Genomic DNA, 21,002 nt, shown 5'->3' with positions numbered 1-21,002 from the left:
CATCCCCGAAAGACTATCCAGGGACGGGACATTTGGAACCACAGAACCAGAATTGAGTTCGAAGGACTCATGTTCCCTTTAGTGTATGGAACAACCTCATTCATTCGTTCGTTCATTCGTTGGTTCGTTCCTTCCTTCATTGCTCACGTACCCAGATGCACAGGTTTCGTTTCAATATTTTGCAATCCATTTTTAGTATTACCCGGGGCTCCGTCCGGTCCGGCTTTTCCTGACTCGGATTTCGTGGATGTGGCAACAGATTGCACTTGAACATTTCTGCAGTACGTCACGTCAAAAAAAATAGAGGTAGGTAGAAAATTACATTCACCGAAGCTTTTGCTCAGACTGCACAAGTGTATGGTACATATTTCATGCGATGACATGATTCTATCACAGCATTTATGATATAAAGTAAACGTGCTATCAGCTGTGAAGTGAGTGCTTCTGCACTTGTTTCGTTGTATTGGCCGATGATGCTCGTATATGTTTCCGGGTCTGGTCGCGGCCGGAGGTGCCGGCACAGGATCGACTTACCCGCCAAATCTGACATATGACAACTACAGATCTAGACAGACAAGACAACTGAAAAACACCGACCTAATCGAACGAACCGAAAAGTACGTCCTGATATATATACCTACAGAGCGATAACGGGTTCCTGTGCATGTAACTGGAATAGTGTAGACGTTGAATGTGGTGTTAACTCACTCACACACTCACTTTGTTCATGACGGCAAGAATTATAAAGATCAAAAATATTTCCTCACACTCTGGATCTCAGATATCTCCAACTGTCAAACTGATGACCTTGTGGGAATACATATCACAGCATGTAACAAGAACATCAATTCACAGTCCGTTTGTGTTCAAATGAGAATGAGCAATAAAATAACTCGAAGTAGGGATAATAAAGTCCAAAAACCATAAATACCACACATGGTTCTAAAACCTATGTACCAAACAGGATCTGAAACCATTTTATGATGATCAGTTAAATGTTGTTTAAAGGTCACATGCAACGTAAAACACAACTTTGCAGATTCTGGTACCTTTCGGTATGCACTTACCGAAACAAATCATAAAAAATGCCAATTCAACCTATAAAGTTGAAAAAAACGCGATGAAAAAAAAGCCCGCGAAATCGGAGTTCAAACGTTTCACTAAATTCCCCACAGCGCTGGGGGGAAAACTGGTTTCAAGAGCTGTGCTGCGCTGCGCTGCGTCCATAACGCATGCGCAGTGAATAGGTTCGCGGAGCTTGAAACAGTATGCATGCCCAGCGTCTGAGGTCGTGAGCAGTAGTCTAATCTTGGTTGTGTACACAAACAAGTAAATGATCTACTCGTTACGTAAAAAAAACTTGTTGATTGTGGTAAGCAGTCTCTGTCACAGAGAAAGCTCAGCGTCTGGTTTATTCACACCTATACGTCTGCCTGCCTGTCTGCTAAAGACAACATACAGTACACAGCTTCAATCATTGACCATGTGTAATTTGAACTTAACACCTGTCAGAGTATACGACATAAAGAAAATAAGTTGATTTATGACTCGTGCACCCGAGTCCCGTGTCTGCCACATTATGTAATTAGGCACGTGTGATACACATGACATGTTTTTATGTCTGTGGGTTGCAAACAAACTACATTCACTTTTTTCGGATGACTGGATCTGACGGAAACTGGTGCAAACTCTTGTCAGTTTCAAGTCCTGCCTTGTACTTGGACGAATGACAGATTCCAGCCACGCAGTAGTTTACCATCTCTACTGATGTCATTTTTGATTGGATCGAGCGCAAATTCGGAGAACATGTAGTTTCAAAACCCAACATCTCTATATACATTCTTCATGGATAACGACTTGTTTTAGTGGGTATGATTTTGTTTGACAACAGTATATGAATCCATACTGAAACGACGCATCAAGTACACACAAAGAAGTTGTTATCCATAAAGAATCTTACTTTCTTGTGACTCGCTATACTTCTAAAATGCCCATCAAACAGATCATCTGTCTGTACACGCAATGAACCCTCAGCAGATCAGCAAATGTAACAGCCAATCAGAATCCGTGGTTACACTTGAGTGCACATCCAGGTGCTAAGACTGGGTTCGGTCTCCCGAGGGCTTCATTTCTGGGGAAGTAAGCCCAAGTACAAAATATTGCACTTTTGAATCGCGATTGTACGCTTATAATTTTGTTTATTTGTTTTTTTAAAAGCAGCAATGTATATTATATGTCATGAATAAGTGATAAATGTGTTTTAATTATGTTTGATTTTTTGGTTGCATGTGACCTTTAAGAAACCATCATGTAATATTCAATCTTAATTTCACTCTTCACATCAGGACTGAATTCTGCTGTTGGGCAGTGGAATGGAAAACTTACGATGTGTTGACATGTGCTACTTGGGGAACTATACGTGACTCTCTTGGCTGAATGAGTGAAATAATTTGAAAAACAATTATACATGGGGAACGAAACTTGAATCTCTTATATAGAATACTAATGGGGTAAGAAACTTACTGTGAAACCTTAACTTGTACTTTCTACACTATCTACTAGTATTGCAATATTGCTGCTCTGTTACAGCTAGCTATGTGCTACTTCTATATTGATGAATAATGAAATTCTATTTACCTATCTATCTATGTCCTACCTGAATGACCTAATGACAAACCGTGACAAACAGTCACCTAGCTCAAGCAAACCTGTACACAAACTGACCGATTCGACCATATCCCACATGGTCAAGAGCATGTTTGTGCATTTGTGCGATCCGGTCCATGTTTTTGATCTCCAGACCATCTGCCAATATGTGATATTCATCTGTTCTAGTCAATATTGATAATATTAATTAGCAATAAATATCAGAAATGTAACTCTTCACAAAAATGTCGGAAAAAATTCAATTTATTTCACATTACTAGTGAGAGGTGACATGTTTTCGCATGTATTATTAACATCAAACGTTGACTAGCGTTCTAAATGTCAGGTGAGAAATTAAAACTTTTTTCTGCCCCAAAAGATAATGTACGATATTATCGATACCTTAATTTTCATTTCTATAATCATTACTAATTTTTCCTACCAATGATATTTCTGATTAGTAAACTGATTCTCAGTCGCACTTTTCAATTTCTCTCAGCAAATCATGCTTGTTTCTGGTTCATATTTAATTTTATATACATGAACAGAGCAAATGATGTAAATATGTGTTATTCATTTTAAATAATTAAAAAGAACAAATTAGCTCTTGGCTGTGCCTGAACAAGGATAAATCTTTTGTTATTTGATAATACAGTGCACTCCCAGTGGATTTCGAACCCCAAAGGACCATCAAAATAGGTTCAAGATATCGTTCTATTCAAGACTGAAACACACTGATATATGCACATTGTGTACATAGTACTACATATATATTGAACTTGTATACAGTGATGTAGAAAACAAAAAAAATCTCGATTTTATTTCATAATCATCCTACATGATCTGCATGATCAAAATCACAACTTGTGTGTAACTATGGACTGTGTACTGGAAAGCACATCCACATGCATCACATTTAAAAGCTCCAAAGGTGATTGTCAACAAACAGGCAGTTTACCTAATCCATAAGTTTAGCTGTCTGTCTTTTTATGAACCTGTGTGGGGTACAACTAAGTGAATGTTGACAACACATTAAGATGTTTGTTATGGTGAGTACAGGTCAAGATTTAGCTACCAAATTTATCTGATTTGGTGATCTTGCGACCAATTTTCAGTTTTGTATGTGTCTTGAACTTTGAGATATACTTACGAAAATAATGATAAATGTATAAGAAGATGTTGGGACAGGAGATTAGGTTCGAGATATCTAGAACATTTGAGATTCAGGAGTTTGGGATTCAGTGAGTTTATTATATTGAATTTAATGAATTGAATTTTCTTGGATTGATATTGTTTCAATATCATTGAATAAAATGGGAAGCACATGAAGACATAGAATAGCAATTTGTTATGGTCAACTCACAGTCAGATGATATCCATGCTGATCTAGATCTCCACAACATGAAACTGGAAGGTCAGCTCACAACCTAATATCATGTGTATCTTCACAACATGAAACTGGAAGGTCAACTCACAGCCTGATGATACCATGTTTATCTCCACAGCATGAAACTGAGAGGTCAACTCACCACCTAATGATATCATGTTTATCTCCACAGCATGGGAATGCCACAGGCTTATGATATCCATGTTTATCTCCACAGTATGAAGCTTGAAGGACTCAATGATGCTGTTGAGTTTGGTGCTAAGATGAGAGAAGAGAACTTCTCTCTTCAGGAAGGAGAGACATTTGTCAACCATGGATCTTATGGCAGTGTTCCAAAATGTGTCCAACAAGTAAGACTTAGGTATAACATGTTTTTTCTTTATATCAATTTCCACTGATCAACCAAATCTGATATCTGTACATGTGATATTGTATTATCATTACTGGACGTAATTTTCCAATCAGTTACATCAGATTTTGTGTATGTGTAATTCTCTATCGTTATTAATAGGAGTGAAAAAATAATCCAGCTGTTTGTTAAGTGCCACTGTCAGCAATTTTATAGCCATAAAACAGCAGGCAGTTTGTAACTGAGACTTCACCTGGCAATCCAGTTCATGACATCACAAGCATTGATCTGAAATATGATCATATGCATCAACTTAGTCAACAAACACAACCTCTCCAATGCTGCTTGTTGCCTCTTTATACAAGCATGGGTTCGTAAAAATTGTAATTCTAAAGTTTATTTAATGAAGAGATATGAAACCCATCCTATTTATCTCTTGTATTTGTTTAACTTAAAGCATCATGTTTATGTTTCAATGCTTTTTCATGTTTTCAATCTGAGTTTCATTGTCTCTACTGTAAAAACAATTAAAGGTTGAGAAAATGGTTCATTGTTGCAGGAAAATCATTAAATGATAAGATAATGGTCCATTGTTTCAGAGAAAATGAAATATAATTGTCCATTTATTTCACAGTCTAAGTAAACTTAGCCCCAGTGTTATTCTTTACACTCCTACACTGGGTCTAACAAAACCTAGTAGGAGGTCATGCCAGGCAACCTCTGGGTGACCTATGACCGTCAAGTCAAATGCGAGACTGCTAAATTGATTTATCCAATCAGACAATGGTTACTGTTTGGGGTTGATGGGACTTACAGAATACACTGGTCATTGACAATGATCAGCAAATGAAAATCGGCATATAACATTGATATTTGACCTGCAGTATATGCGCTTTTTCGTTTCTGTTGACATGATTATCATTAGCTAATATTTCCACAAGCTTACAGTGAGTGAGTGAGTGAATTTAGTTTTACGCCGCACTCAGCAATATGCCAGCTATATGGCGGCGGTCTGTAAATAATCGAGTCTGGATCAGACAATCCAGTGATCAACAACATGAGCATCGATCTGCGCAATTGGGAACCGATGACGTGTCAACCAAGTCAGCGAGCGTGACCACCCGATCCCGTTAGTCGCCTCTTACGACAAGCATAGTCGCCTTTTACGGCAAGCATGGGTTGCTGAAGGCCTATTCTACCCCGGGACCTTCATGTGTCCCACAAGCTTACATCCTTGAATAGTGCCCAAAACACTATTTTCAGCGACTGTTAAATCACTATTGTAGCGTGCTCCATGTGCATCGCCTGGAAGCGATCATGGGGAAAATGTCATGCGGAATTGTTCAGGTACAAACCTTAGCATGGGTAAAAGTTCAGAAGGTAGGGGCGAACGTCCACTTTTGTGATTAGGTAAGCTATGCTCTGATTGGTCAATGGCAAAGGTTACCTGACGCAACCTCCTACTGGGATTTCTAAACTCCTACTGGCTTTACACTCTAGTGTAGGAGTGTAACGAATGACACTGGGGTTAAGTTGACTTAACCTTTTTTTTTCATTGAGTGGGTGGGTTTAGTTTTACACCACTTTTAGCATTGTTTCAGCAATATCATGGTTGGGACATCAGAAATGGGCTTTACATTGTACCCATTTGGGGAATCAAACTGGGGTCTTTGAGGTGACGAGCAAACACTTTAACCACTAGTCTGCCCATTGCCCCTCCATTGTTTCGGGAATATCTATTAATCATAAGATAAGAGAAACACCAGAAATGAACATATTGTACCCTTGTTGGCAGTCAAATCTGGGTGTTTCACATGATGAGTGAATGCTTTCACCACTTGGCTACTCCACTGCCCCTCGAAACCTTTAAATGTAAGGCTGTCATGATTCACTGATGCACTGGTGCATCGTCGGCAAGCTTCGTACGATATGATACAAGAGTCATGTGATTTTATATCAATTCATACATATCAATTACTCTTTCTTGTCTCAACACATTATCACTTGTATTTTTTACAACAGCTAGCATGAGTTGTTGAGTTTGAGTGATGGGTACTTGCCTGATGGGTACTTGTCCTTTCTCTTAGTAATCTCCCTAGGACAGAAATGACTTGGATTAGTTGTGTACAGGTTTTTAGTGAACTATGGTTTCAACATCAGACTTTCCACTACGGTCATCACTTCTAGTTATGCAAAAAATGTTCCAAATGCTGTATCGCGATCCATATCATATCGTCACCTCAGTATTGAGATACATATTGTATCATGAAGCCCCTGTATCATGACACCCCTAATTAATTGATTAGAAATTGGTCTGATGCTTCAGTAGAACTGATTCAACAATGGTATGAGAGGCAGAGTTTTTAAGTGATACCATAAATTGACGAGACATTGTGTGTCTGATGTCTCCGTGAAACCTGAATTCACAGTTGCCAAATATTTTAATGAAAGGGCCCTATGAGATGGTAACACTATCTTGAGTAACTGGCAACAGTATTACTGAAGTCAGCATCAATGCAGTGTCCAGTAGGAAGCATCAGTCCTTCACCAGGATCCGCTGCCTGTCAACCAACCAAACACACTTGCCTATTCTCTCTTTCACTCACTCACTTAACCAACCTCTCCCTCCTTTACTTCAGATTCCTGGAGGAGGTGGACAGACACCCCGATGACTGGTACCGGAGGAATGGCTACAAGTACTGGCAGGAATCACAGAAGGCAGCTGCAGACTTTATGCATTGCGAGCCTCAGGACTTGGTATTTGTACAAAATGCAACTACAGGTGCACACAGTTTGTGTTAAATCTCTGTACAGTTAAGTGCATTGTCTGTAAGGCTTTGGTGGGACCGCCAAGTGGTAACAGCATTCGTCACATTGAAGATATGGGTTCAATTCCCCAAAGGGGTACAATGTGTGATGCCCCTTTCTGGTGTCCCCCGCCATGACAGTGATAGGATATTGCTAAAAGTGGCGCAAAATTACTCACTCTTAAATGGTTAATCTTAATCTGAGGCTTTACACTAGGGATGGTAAGAATGTAATTCTCCAGGAATGTATAAGGTGACTAACTCAGTCATATGGTCAGTCTCAACAGATGTATTGTGTCCCAGTAGCATAGAATAGTGTTCATGGTTTCAGTCACTGGATTTTCAGGTCAAGACACAATTGTTTAAAGCCTTTGATCATATATCTGGAATATTTCTGATTACGATAAAATGAAGATCATTTAAACAAACATGACAAAGACATATGTGTATCTTTCACAGGAGTGAACACAATCCTGAAGAGCTGCCGTTACAAGCCAGGAGATATTCTCCTGTACACCACGCTGACGTACAGAGCTGTAGCCTATACCTGTGATGCAACATCGGAGCTCTATGATGGTAAGTTTGGGAGAGAGAGAATCAGATGGGGAGAGCTGGGTGGGTGTGTGGTTTGGGAAGGGATGGGACGAGAGAGAATCAGATGGAGACAGCTGGGTGGGTGAGTGGTTTGAGAGAAGGGATTGGTTGGGGTGGGGCGAGAGAGAATCAGATGGAGATGGCCTGCTGTGTGGCTGGGATGGTGAGAGGTTGGAGAGAAGCAGTTTGGAGGAGGGGTGGAAAAAATGAGAAGGTGTCAACCCATGTGATTTTATCATATTCGTTACGAAAACACACCATAATATACATGATTAAAATAGCAGGAAAATTATACAATTTTTAAGAAATGCATTAAATTATTTCATCAAATAGCATATGCACCATACACAAGAAATTCATCTACATTTTATTCAGTATTAAGCTATATACTTATTACTGATTTAGGTGACAATGTTAATCACACATCCTTAGAGTATCTGTATATTTTTCAGTAAATGTGAACGTTCATTGGAAAAGTTTAGTTTAATTTTGGCCTCAAAATGTTAATTTTTTGCATCAGTTTTTGGTCAAAATACTAACTGGGCTAATTCAGCTTTGGCGTCTCTGCTGCTCTTCTTGTCTACTGACCCGTGAAGGTCCCGGGGTAGAATAGGCCTTCAGCAACCCATACTTGCCATAGAGGCGACAGACTAGCGCTGTAAAAATATCTTTTTCTGTGGCATTTGCTTTGGCCATCTAAAAATAACAACCCATGAAGATCTGGGTAAGAAATGGTCTTTGTTTAGGTACAGAGTTGTAAACAAATCGACACAGGATTTGAACAAATCGTTGACTATTTGAGCTTTTTAAGCACCTTTTTAAATTATAAACTGAACAAAGGTTTCATCTGCCGCTAAACATACAAGATTCCAATGACAAAACTATTTTCTTAGGTGACCCCGTGAAGATTAGGGTTAGAATTGATCTTCAGTAACCCATGCTTTTAGTCGACAAAGCACATCAGATGGTCAGGCTTGCTGACTTGGTTGACACAACTGTCATCATGTCCAGGGCTGACTTGCACAAAGCGATCTTAGCGCTACAATGATTGTAACTCCTATTCTTCAACATAGGCTAAAGACAGTCGTAGCGCTAAGATTGCTTTGTGCAAGTGGGCCCTGATTGGGTAGACCGATGCCTATGCTGTTGATGGTTGGATTGTCTTATCCATACATGATTACTGGAATGTCTTATCCACACGTGATTACTGGATTGTCTTATCCACACGTGATTACTGGAATGTCTTATCCACACGTGATTACTGGATTGTCTTATCCACACGTGATTACTGGATTGTCTTATCCACACGTGATTACTGGATTGTCTTGTCCACTCAGGATTATTTGCAGACCGCTGCTATGCAGCTGGAATGTTGCTCGTTCAATCACTCACTCACTCATTCCAACAGTATTCCAAATGAGTTTGGATGTTGGAGTAGTCCATTGGTTAAAGTGTTCGCTCGTCAAATTGAAGACCAGGGTTCAGTTGCCTTCATGGGTAGGGTACAAAGTGTGAATCTGATTTCCGATGTACCCTATATGATATTGCTGGAATATTGCTAAAAGTGGCATAAAACTGAAGTAATTCAGTCGCTCCAAGTGAGTTGGTCTCAGAATTTCCAATCTTTTTTATTAGAAAAAAAGTAGAATGTACAAAATATAACCTACAACTGTGAAATGAAGACTAAAAAACCTGATGATCCAGATTTTGATATTTGGACAAAATTTTCTTATTGCTAAGCAAATGCTTTCAATCCAACCCAGATAAAACCCATTGAAGGGGTAGACAAGGCATTGAAGTGTTCACTCATCAAGCCAAAAACCTTGGTTTGATTCCTCTAATATGGAATAGTGTTAAAAACATCAAACTTCACTCACAAATGAATGAACAAACAGACACATACAACTCATTATACATGATTCTTATTTAATTCTTTAGGTGTCAAGTCTGTTGAGTTGGACATACAATTTCCAATATCCAGTGAGGACGAGATTTGCGAAAAATATGAAGACTTCTTCAAATCCAACCCGCAAACAAAAATTGCTGTCATAGGTGAGTATAGGCTGTTTGTTACAACTGACTGATAACAGTAATAGTGATCCTTATATGTAATCTCATTTACAAGGAGTTATTGGCGTACTGCAGACGATCACTGGACTGTCTGGTCCATACACAGTGGTAAAGTATATACATGACTTGTATGATTCACTGATTTTATAGAATAAACAATGTTTGCTAAATTAATCATTTCTGGCTAGCACGACCATATTTTAGAGGTCATTTTTGGGAGGTGGGGTTGCCTAACAGTTTCAGCATCTGCTCATCACCCTTTAGACCTAGGTTCAGTTCCCTATGTGGGTACAATGTGTGAAGCCCATTTCTGGTGATCCCTGCAATGATATTGCTGGAATATTGCTAAAAGCAGAGCAAAACTCACTGTCATTTTTCATTTTTAACCATGAAAACATGCCACTGGCACATGATACAAACAGCATCAAATATGGATTATATTGTGTCACAGTAAATCAGCTCATGTTTGTATTGACCTAAACCTGGCATTGTATGTCAGATGCCATCACCAGTCCATCAGCTGTAGTGATGCCGTTGAAGCGCCTGGTCGATCTTTGTCACAAGTATGGAGTGATGGCCGTTATAGATGGTGCTCATGCTCCTGGCACACTTCCGATCAATCTCACTGAACTTGGTGCCGATGCTTTTACAGGTAATGTTAATCTGATATGTTGATTTGTTGAAAAATCACAACAAATATCAAATGTAAATGTCTGTGAAAATATGAAGTACATTTCCTGAGGATCAATCTCATTAATCTTGACACTGATGCTTTTACTAGGGATGACAATTTTCCATGAAGCCGCGGACACCTGTGGATTTGAATTCAAATCAATCGATCCTGGACCCGATTGGGATCCTGCTGATCCCAAATCCCCAGCTGATTTTCAGTTGAAATCATTATCACCTGTTGCCATCCATGCTTTACAAGTAATATTACTTATATCATTTAAAAAGTTAAACTTTTACAACTCTATAAAGTTATGCCTAAGTTTATTCCCTCCCATACGACTCTGTATACCTTACATTATTAAACTATGTATCTGTCTACCCTCAGGTTTATGCACCAAGTCTAAAATGCTACTAAAGAAGTTTGTACATGTTATTATTAAATGTGTGTCTTCACATATCCTTATGTACTTATATACCTATGAATCTTTGCAAACAATAATATGAAATGTTAAAACATAGGTGCTCACGTCAAAAAACAGACTGTATTACCATGTACACTATGCCTCATGGTCTCATATAGGAATAAAGTCTGTCTGTACATTCTGTAACTAAAAGGATATAACAAATATATTAAGTCTGTAAAAGTATGAACTAGATTTCGTTTTGATTTGAATTTATGGATTGAAGTCTCCTGGCATCAAGTACATGGTAAACAATAACATGAGGTAGTGTTTTACTGACAATGTGAGACAATGTTTCATACTGATACTCCACTGATAGAAACATGGATACAAGTGTCATGATATCAAATAAATAATGTATGTTGTGCTACCTTAGCTGGTTGTATTTGTATTTGTTGCGGAGATCGAGAACCAGCTTGGGAAATAGGCCTGAAAATCTGTTTGTGCTTGTTTTATGAGTTGACTTTAAGATTACGCTGTGAAAGGGGCATTTCCGTTGTCATTCATAAATCATTCGTCAGTAATATATACTCACATACAAGTCAACTATGAAGTGTATATGTATGCAATTTTCAACATTAGGTACAATACAAACAGGGTCAGATAAACAAGAGATATTCTGTGGCAGACATTTCATTGGCTACCAAAACTGATGACATCATTATGTTCTTGAGAGGTAAAAGGGTTCACACGAATGGATCTTGCTGGTGTTGACAGGTAGTGTGCTGATCATGTCAAGGGATGGTGACCCTAGGACAACCACTCTGAGGAAGGTCATCTGTAGTCTGTGTTACGTAGTGTAGGTGCTGATCGTGGTAAATACAGGTTATGTGTATGTGAAATGGACGGACGCTCCAGCTTCCTAACATCTGATAGCTTGGTTTATTTCAATTTGAGTTATGTGTGAACAAAGAGTGATAGACCCAATTTTTTTTTTTACAAAGTCTTACGCCCACTAATGGTGGTGAGAAGTCATGTATGTTCAATTTCCCAAGGAGTATGTGCATGCTCCCAATATGTTCATTGGTATGGTGCATTTATGTGATTCCCTCCATTGATGTGTTTTTGGTCAGACCTTCCAAAACGCAACAAAACTGATCGATAAAACCATCAGGCTTCACTATATGCCAAAACTCATATCATTTTAGGTTTCTGAGTTTGTTTCCTAATTGGATAAAAAAAGCTTGTCCTTCTTATGCAGGTATATATAGCCTTTAGTCAATAACCCATAAAATCATTATCAATAAGACGCCATTCACAGTAATACATAAATTGTTCATCAGCAACACATGAATCGTTCACAGTCAGAAGTCTAGTTAAGCTGTGTGTATCTGCATAAAATGAAATATATCTGAACAGTCCCAAATACGCAAAGGAAATTACAGAAAAACTTTGGGTTAGTTGCTGACTTGCAAACTGTGACTTACCAGTTTGTGAAGCCCATTTCTGGTGTCCCTGCACCCAGCTATTCCTGGAATACTACTAAAAGCGAAGTAAAACCATATTTACACACTATAGGTGCTATTTTTTAACCTCACTGTATTTTCATCCGTTTCATCTGTCCACTTTGTACAAGACAGCAGTAACTTCTACATTGTCGAGTAACTTCCAGAAGTGGGTGAAAACTCCACCTTATTTCTTTAATTTTTCCAAGATTGCAGTGAGTTTCCACATATGCAAGGTACTAAACTGTGACCTTGAACTTGTGTTTATTGACCAATCAGATAGCTGGACACATTTGCATCCACTCCACTCTATTTGTTTCAACATTGACAGGCAATTTCCACAAGTGGGTATACACTCCTCGAGGTTGTGCCATCTTGCATGTGAAACGAGAACATCACACCTGGGTCCACCCTCTCGTCACATCTTGGAACCACGCCTTAACACTGGACAAGCAGTTCTACCTTGTCGGTACAAACGATCAGACAGCGTATGCGTCTGTCAAATATGCAGTGGAGTTCTACCAGCGTATTGGAGGCATGGTAATTTGTTGTCGATATTGTGTTAGGAACAGTATTGGAAATATTCACATGATGTTTAGGGGCATGAGTGGCTCAGTTAGCTGACAGCTATCTAGAGTTGTCTTCCTTTTATGTGGCTGGAACTTATGATTATGGATTTGGATACCACATATGCACTGAAGGTGATGCCAGTGATGGAAGTTATGGAGTGATTTGATTGATGAAATCCTTACCTTGAGGTTTAACCTCTTTGGGCATGCAGACTCTGATATACACAGACGATGTGTTAGCTTAAAAAAATAGTTTTCTTGTCTTCTGACCATGACCTGAAGGTTCCGGTGACTTTACATCTGACCAGACACCAGACAATCTTGGTTGGAATTGGTCTTCAGAAACCCATGCTTATCCTTAGAGGCAAATAACGGGATTGATGGTAAGACATGAGAACTTCCTTGAGTCTAGATTTATGCCACACTCAGCAATGTTCCAGCAATATGGCGCAGACTGTAAATAATCAAGTCCTAACCAGAAAACCCAGTGATCAACTGCATGAGCATCAATCTTTGCAATTGTGTACCTATATGTGTCAACCAAACCAGAAAGTCTGACCACCCGATATGATCAGTCACCTCTTGCCGGTGACAAGCATGAGTTACTAAAAATCAATTCTAACTCGACCCTTCATGGGTCACTGGTATGTTGTATAATAACACACGTATGAAGTTTGTGGTTATCTCTGTGGTGCATGTTCAGATCTACACAGTTTTTCAATCACATCACGTAATTGACAAAACAACATACTCTGCATACATTTGATAAAAAAACAAACTAAATTCAATCTTTTTATGACAAGCATTATGTTATTTCTATGGATTTAGAGTCTGGAAAAAAGGCTCTGTATCCACAAAATTGATGTCACTGTCAAACACTGCAGCTCCTCAATATACCGCAATACGTATCAGTACACAGGCACCAGAATCACAGTATGTTGCAGTAATATTTATTTCCCAATACACAGCCCTAATATATGCACACTTTATTACTGCTTCAACACTTGTCTGTTTCAGGAAAAGATCATCGACTACACATCCAAGCTTGCTACAGAGGCACATGAGTATATTCTGAAGAAGCTCCAAGCAGAGCCATTACAGATACCTCAGAATATGGAGCCTCCAACAATGAGAGTGATCCGACTGCCAGACTTGCCTCAGTACCCCTGCACTCGGGTAAGTCACCTCAATCAGTTATTTTTTAAATTCCTCAGAAAGGAGGCAGTTTGGAAACTTTGTGGTCTTACTTTGGTATTCAAGACGGGGATAAACAGCCATTTTAAAACCGATAAAACCCCATCTCAGTCCCATGTTACACAGACTGTAACATGCTTTGTGTTGGTGGAGGAATATGTCAAGTGTAGGGAGTTATAGTGGCGGTGAAGTAGCATGTACTTGGCACATTGAAGACCTGGGTTTGATTCCCCACATGGGTACAGTGTGTGAAGCCCTTTTCTGGTGTCCCCTGCATAATATTGCTGGAATTTTGATAAAATCAGTGTAAAACCATGCTCATTTACTTATCTTTACCATGTCATCTGAAGGGCAGGCCTCTTCTGTCATATGGACAAGAATCCTGGCTTTTGGAAAGGTCTCTGCTTTAATCACTACCCTCAGAAGCTGTTGGCCTTCTGTTTATGCTTGCTGCATGATGCAGTTTCGATGAAGGACATGATCCATATTAACAGACTGTATAAGAAAAAAATCTGTGGAACACACATTCCATCAAACTGGCACTGTTAAGCCTACGGCTCTGCACTTCTCAGTGACTGACAACTGCTTAAAATGTACGACAGTAATATTTATTAGTGGGCAGTCAATTTTAAAGTACCTCTGATGCCATAGATATAATGAAACAATGAGACATATGAACAAATGATGTCTACACTTTGTTAACCTGGGTTCAATCCGCCTGAAAACAGGATGTCCCACCTCTGATCAAGGGGTTTTGATGTTGAGAATTTTAAAATGTTTTGGCTTCTACAAAAGCATGATGGATTGTTCAGTGTTGCTGTCTTTGAAATTGCAGGAAGGATCTATCGCTTTCCACACTGACATACGCTACAAGTACAACATCCAGTGTGCCATCGAGTTGATCCAGGATCATCTGTATCTCCGCATCAGTACGCAGGTGTACAACACCATGGAGGAGTACAAGCAACTGGCTGACTGTCTTCTGGAAGTCATTCAAACTAGCCTAAAAAATTGAGTATGAGCAACTTGACGATGATAAGTGAAACGAACTGATTCTTATACCATTGATTTAGATAAAATGGTGTCGAAGGGTAAAGACCAGACCAATTATATTTCATGTTTTATAGATCCACTGGTCATTTTTTTTCGATATGATCAACTAGTCAAGCTATCAGTCTTTACTGATATTGGCAAAGCATGGCAAGGTCTATGATATTTGTTTGTTTGGGTGAACAGAAATTACGAAATTTAGGAAATAATACATTTTACATCAGTTTCAGGCTCACATGAATTTCTTGATTCACAGACACAATGTTACTTAGGGGATCAGCAATAATATATTGCTGCAGGTTATAGAATTGGGTTATATCATTAAGTGCATACCATAATGTCGGTGTGAAGTCCTGTGCTTCAAGCTCAGGTCACAAATCAGTTGAATTTAAACAAATTTGGGCATGGAGAGTCTTTAATTGGGTGACCATTGCTGGCAGCTTGATTCTGTCCTGCCCCACAACAAAGCACATTTCATACATGTTGTCTCCCCTTAAGGAAGTGAGTTTGTTCAAAAGTGCCTCTGGTCACCCATAAGAAAATGATTGCCAGGATAAGTCATGTGACAACAACTGTCCAGTGTCTAACAGGCATCCTGGGTTAATGTTCTGTGCCATTCATTGTAAGGGCTATGAGAATACCTGCTGTGGAGTTTGGATTTTGGGATTTGGGGATAGGATTTGGGGGGTGAGTTGTTGATTATTTCATGCATGTATAATAACAGACTGTTGTTTACCTCACAATATTTCAAATGGCCTTCCTGCATAATGAGTTCTGGAGCTTATTTGTATCCAGAGATGGCAGGGATGTACTCCGTGATTATATTCTTGATGCTTGTGTTTGATAAATATGTTTGACTGGCAATCAAACTATATGCAATATTCAAATGAATCAGGGCTTGGTGAATTTGAAAAATGTTGATTCACCTGTTAGTACACTGACATTCAAAAGAAAGTACACACATGCTTATTTTGATAAATCCTATTGTTGGAAATTTGAATTTGAATTTTTATGATCGATCTTTGGATTATCAAAACAATCGGTCATCAATTAATGATCATGATCAAATGTTTAACTTCAAGGCATGTTTGTAAGAGAGAAAACAATATGATACGAGACTATTATGAGTTTGTCATTGGCTGTTACCAGTCACATGCAGTCCTGTGAGTCAATCAAGGATGTCCTTGTTATATACTTATATGCTTGGCTTTATTCCGATATATTGACTTTCGTGACACGAGATTAATACACATGTCATGATATAAGTCTTAAATGAGTGAAATTCACATTAAAACCATTTAAATACTTACTGGCTTACATTATAAAGACATGTAGATGCATATTAACCAATCATGATCAATTACAGGTATTATGATCAATTCCTTAATTAGTATTTTCTACCGATCAATGATCAGTGAAAATGATTAATAAATCCTCAGTAAATAGTTTGAAAAGTGCTTTGATTGTGACTTCAAAAGTATTATGTACATGTTATCGTCTGACACGGTTATCGGTAAAATATAATATCCAAAACTGTCATTTTGCCAAGGGAAATATGTCCTATCATTGTCTGAGTTTAGGTACAGGTTTTGTACTATGAATGTGAAATATGTATTATCAACACTAAGGTTATACAGACCCTCATGGTGATGGTTACTATCATGCTTATGAAGTGATGTGAAATATGCATGGCAGTTTGTTGTTGTGTCATCCAGCTAGAATAGATATGACATTTAGAGAAACAAAGTATGTCAGTGTATCCACTTCCTGTCAAACTAAATTTCATTTCGAGGCAGGAGTTGATATAAGACCCTCAGCAACAGCTAAAACAAACAGTGCAAATAATGTCTGTCGTAATTTTATTATGGCGAGCTCCAGACACAAGTCACTACAGTCTGATTTGTCCGTTGACAACAGATGTCCCTCAGTTCTTCATCTTAATCATGTCAAAGTCCTCAAGATCACTGCTAACAGAAGAATCACTTTCATTTTATGACTGTTGATAGTCAACAAGCTTTTTCTTCACAGGAGCCTTGGGTTTTTTTCTCTTCCCTTTTAGCCTCCAGTTCCAGGGAAGCAACATATTTCTATGCAAAACTCTAGTCCTACCAATTCTATTCTTAGGATTAACTTCATATACTGGGCTGTCTGCCATCAACTGTTTGTTGACAATGTGAATCTTCTGTTCCCAGTTGTATCTCAGCTTCCCAGGCCTTCCTTTCTCTGCATTCTTCTGAATGATCTTTTTCACATGGTCGTCTGCTTGCAGCACTGTTTCCACTTCTGAACATAATTAATTAATTTCCCTCAGACCGCTTGTCATCAAAACCAAACATCAATTCAACTGGTAGTTGTGGTGATCGACCATACAGAAAATGGAATGGCGAGTATCCTGTCACATCGTTTCTTATGCAGCTGTAGCAGTGAACAACCTTGTTCAAGGGATCCTTCCATATTGCTTGGTAAGGTATGAAGCATGCTGAGCAGGGTTCTATCTAAGCTGTCAACTTGTTATTAACCTCAGGGTGATAGAGAGTACTCCTTGATCTGACCAAGCGATAATGTTTCTGAAGATGATGAAACAGCTGTTATTTTTCATTCCGCACCTTGATCATGATGGAGCTTAGTTGGAAATCCAAATTTGAGCACAAAGTCATTGAAAATCTTCTCTGCTGCAGTAATTGATGATTTGTTTCGTGCTGCATATGCCTGAGCAAACAGTTTGGATAGGGCTGTGTGTTGACATATTTGCTGTAGTGCAATAGATCGCAAATCATGTTTCAGTATTGTGATATGTATTGCGATATATTGTGAGAAGTGTTTGACAGTGAGTGACACTAATTGTGTCAATCCTATTTTCTACATTATAAGTCCCTGGTTCTGAAACAGAAATCTTTAAAATTTGGTTGCATTGTCATGGATTCTATCTTCTTTTTTATACAATTGATAGTCTTACAGTATGCCGTTTTGTCATTGAATAATGAAGAAAAACATCCATTGTGAATGAAAGTATGTGTATGTTTTGATTTAAACCATAAATCACAAAAATCACAAATCACAAAAATTTCATATAGGCCTATAGACTATTTCGGAACGTCAAGGAAACCATCAACTGAATCTTTCTTAATGGGCGAGGAGAGTGATGGGCTGGCAACATTGCATTTAGGTACAATGTCTGTGGTGTTTTGGCAACATATATATTCTTTGTATATAGTACACTTTCCAAAATATTTACGTTCCTTTTAAAAAACACAGGTGTGAACTTTCTTTTGTATGTCATTTTACTATGGATTACATGGTGATAAAAGTCATTTGTTATTGTTTTATTATGTTGTTTCATGGGAAGGGTTCTTTTCTTTATCACTATCTGTCCAATAATGAAATCGTACTGTTAGTGTGCAATTATTTCATTTTATGCAATCAATTCTATAGATTTTATTTGTGTTCTATTCAGGTACAGTTATGTTTAATCATCGGTTCAATCTGTGGAATTTGTTATCCAGTGTTAATGTTTGTGAAGTCATTGAGCCAGATATTATATTTTGTAATTGTTGTGTTCTATACACGTATACCTATACTGATTAGTCGGAAATATTTTTCTTGTGGAGAATTTTATATTCCCAGTATGGAACTGTTTATGCTGTAACCAAAAGATACTTATGAACAAGTCTTTCATGCAAGGCTTAATGAACTTTGCTTTTTTGAGTGTTTACCTGAAATATTGCAATACCGGGATAGCAATTAAACAGATTTTTCATTGTGTATATGTTTTTTGACATCTTTTCCATTTGTAGTTTATAAAGATTTACCTTCTAATGAAATATGTTATCTTACATCATCACTATAAATGTTAGCTTAGTTGATGCAGCATGATTGTCATTCATAGAAGACAGGAGAATGTTTTCATCCTGATGTTGATCCTATGTATCTTGTGGTTACTGAACTGCAAGAACATTTGTATATACTCATGGAAACAAATGAGGGAATTATGTGATCCTATATTTTTTATGGTTTCTTCACAAGGTATGTGTTGCACTATGGGTGACATTCTGGAAATAATCAAAGGAATTCTTGTACTTTCATATGTTCCCTTATTTGTTTCCATGAGCATTTTTATATTCTTCATCTTTTTTCAAGTTTTTCGGGTACACAGAGGAGTTTGCATGTGTGCAGATTATGATAAGAGGATTTATGTCATACTGATTTATTTTTGCTGTCACACTGAACTGAGGTTTGTTTTCTGGCCTTGTGGTTAAGGCGTTCACTTGTCACACCAGAGACCTGGATTTGTTTCCCCTCATGGGTACAATGTGTGATGCCCACTTCTGGTGTCCCTTGCTGTGATATTGCTGGAAGTTTTGCTAAAGGCGATGTAGATAACACGACTCAGTGACTGAGTGTGATTTTATGTTGCTTTTAGCAATATTCCAGCAATATCACAGGTGGGGGACATTACATTAATTACACTTGAAATGAATGAATTGTATAATCAAGGTGCTATCTGTTTTGTTGTACCTGTCATGATTATGTGAATATTTTTATTGCTGGCATACGGGTGAATAAGTGAGTTCTTCTGCAATGCAGCCAATTACTGTCAATTACTGTCAATATTGACTGTACACGGTATCTAAAACATACCTGGTTTTATGACAAGATCACCTGGACAATACCTTGTATTGAGGGAAAACCTGGTTGTTCCTGTAGAGTACCCAGCTGTACCTTAAGAAGATGCATAACTGTGCCAAGAGAATACCTAACTATGTCAAGGGGATATTTTGTTCAAAGATATCAATTTACAGTTTACCTGGTTTTATCTAGGCTATACTGGGATAATACCTCATCGTAGCGAGGGAATACCTATGAGTACATGTCTTTATCTAGAAGATGCATGGCGTTGCCCATAAAAAAAACGAACAAAACTACTTGTTATGAGTGAATACGTTGTTTTACCTAGAGAATGTCTGGCTATATCTAGATGATGTGTCCCTATGCCTGGAAAATATTAAAAAATAATTGTGTTGAGTCAATACCTTGTACCGGAGAGTGCCTGGCTATATCTGGAAGATGCATGGCTTTGCCCTGAAAATATTGAAAAATAATTGTATTGAGTCAATACCTTGTGCTGGAGAGTGCCTGACTGTATAGAAGATGCATGGATTTGCCCAGAAAAATATCATAATAATTGTATTGAGTCAGTACCTTGTGCCGGAAAGTGCCTGACTGTATAGAAGATGCATGGATTTGCCAAGAAAAATATCATAATAATTGTATTGAGGGAATACTTTGTATCAAGAGGACTAAAGTATATACCAAAAATGTTGTATATTACTTTGCTATGAGTCTGCTCGTCACACAGGGCATTTCTATATGTTACATACAAGTTTGGGTTGTTGCTTGATGCTGCACTCGGCAATATTCCAGCTGGCGGCCATCCTCGGTAAATAACTGAATCTGCACAAGGCAATCCAATGATCAGCAGCATGAGCATCGATCTACACAGCTAGGATACAGTGACGTATCAACCAAGCCAGCGAGCCTGACCAACCAATCTTTAGTCGCCTTTTACAACAAGCATGGGTTACTGAAGACCAGTTCTAACTGGGATCTTCATGGATCCATGCATACGGACCAGATAATTCATAACAACAGTACAGAGATCCACAGCATAAAATGTTTAAACAAGCTTTAAGATTTGTATAGCCTATATATATATATATATATATATGCATGCGCCTAGACAAAATAAAATTCAATATAA

At 38.3% G+C, this 21,002-nt stretch overlaps 1 protein-coding gene across 1 annotated transcript; it reads left to right on the top strand.

Annotated features, from left to right (window-relative positions):
• The first annotated feature begins 231 nt into the window (after positions 1–231).
• On the top strand, positions 232–21,002 carry LOC137273575 (uncharacterized). Its single transcript, XM_067806324.1, has 9 exons — positions 232–306; positions 4,251–4,394; positions 7,022–7,164; positions 7,649–7,765; positions 9,722–9,835; positions 10,353–10,505; positions 12,763–12,971; positions 14,018–14,176; positions 15,030–21,002. The coding sequence occupies exons 2-9, from the start codon at positions 4,252–4,254 to the stop codon at positions 15,207–15,209; spliced, it is 1,218 nt and encodes a 405-aa protein (XP_067662425.1). The 5' UTR covers positions 232–306; position 4,251; the 3' UTR covers positions 15,210–21,002.

The sequence above is a fragment of the Haliotis asinina genome, chromosome 2, assembly GCF_037392515.1.
Source record: "Haliotis asinina isolate JCU_RB_2024 chromosome 2, JCU_Hal_asi_v2, whole genome shotgun sequence".
NCBI classification, from domain to species: domain Eukaryota; kingdom Metazoa; phylum Mollusca; class Gastropoda; order Lepetellida; family Haliotidae; genus Haliotis; species Haliotis asinina.
Note: the sequence above shows the minus strand (reverse complement) of the source record. Positions and strands in the feature narration are given on the sequence as shown.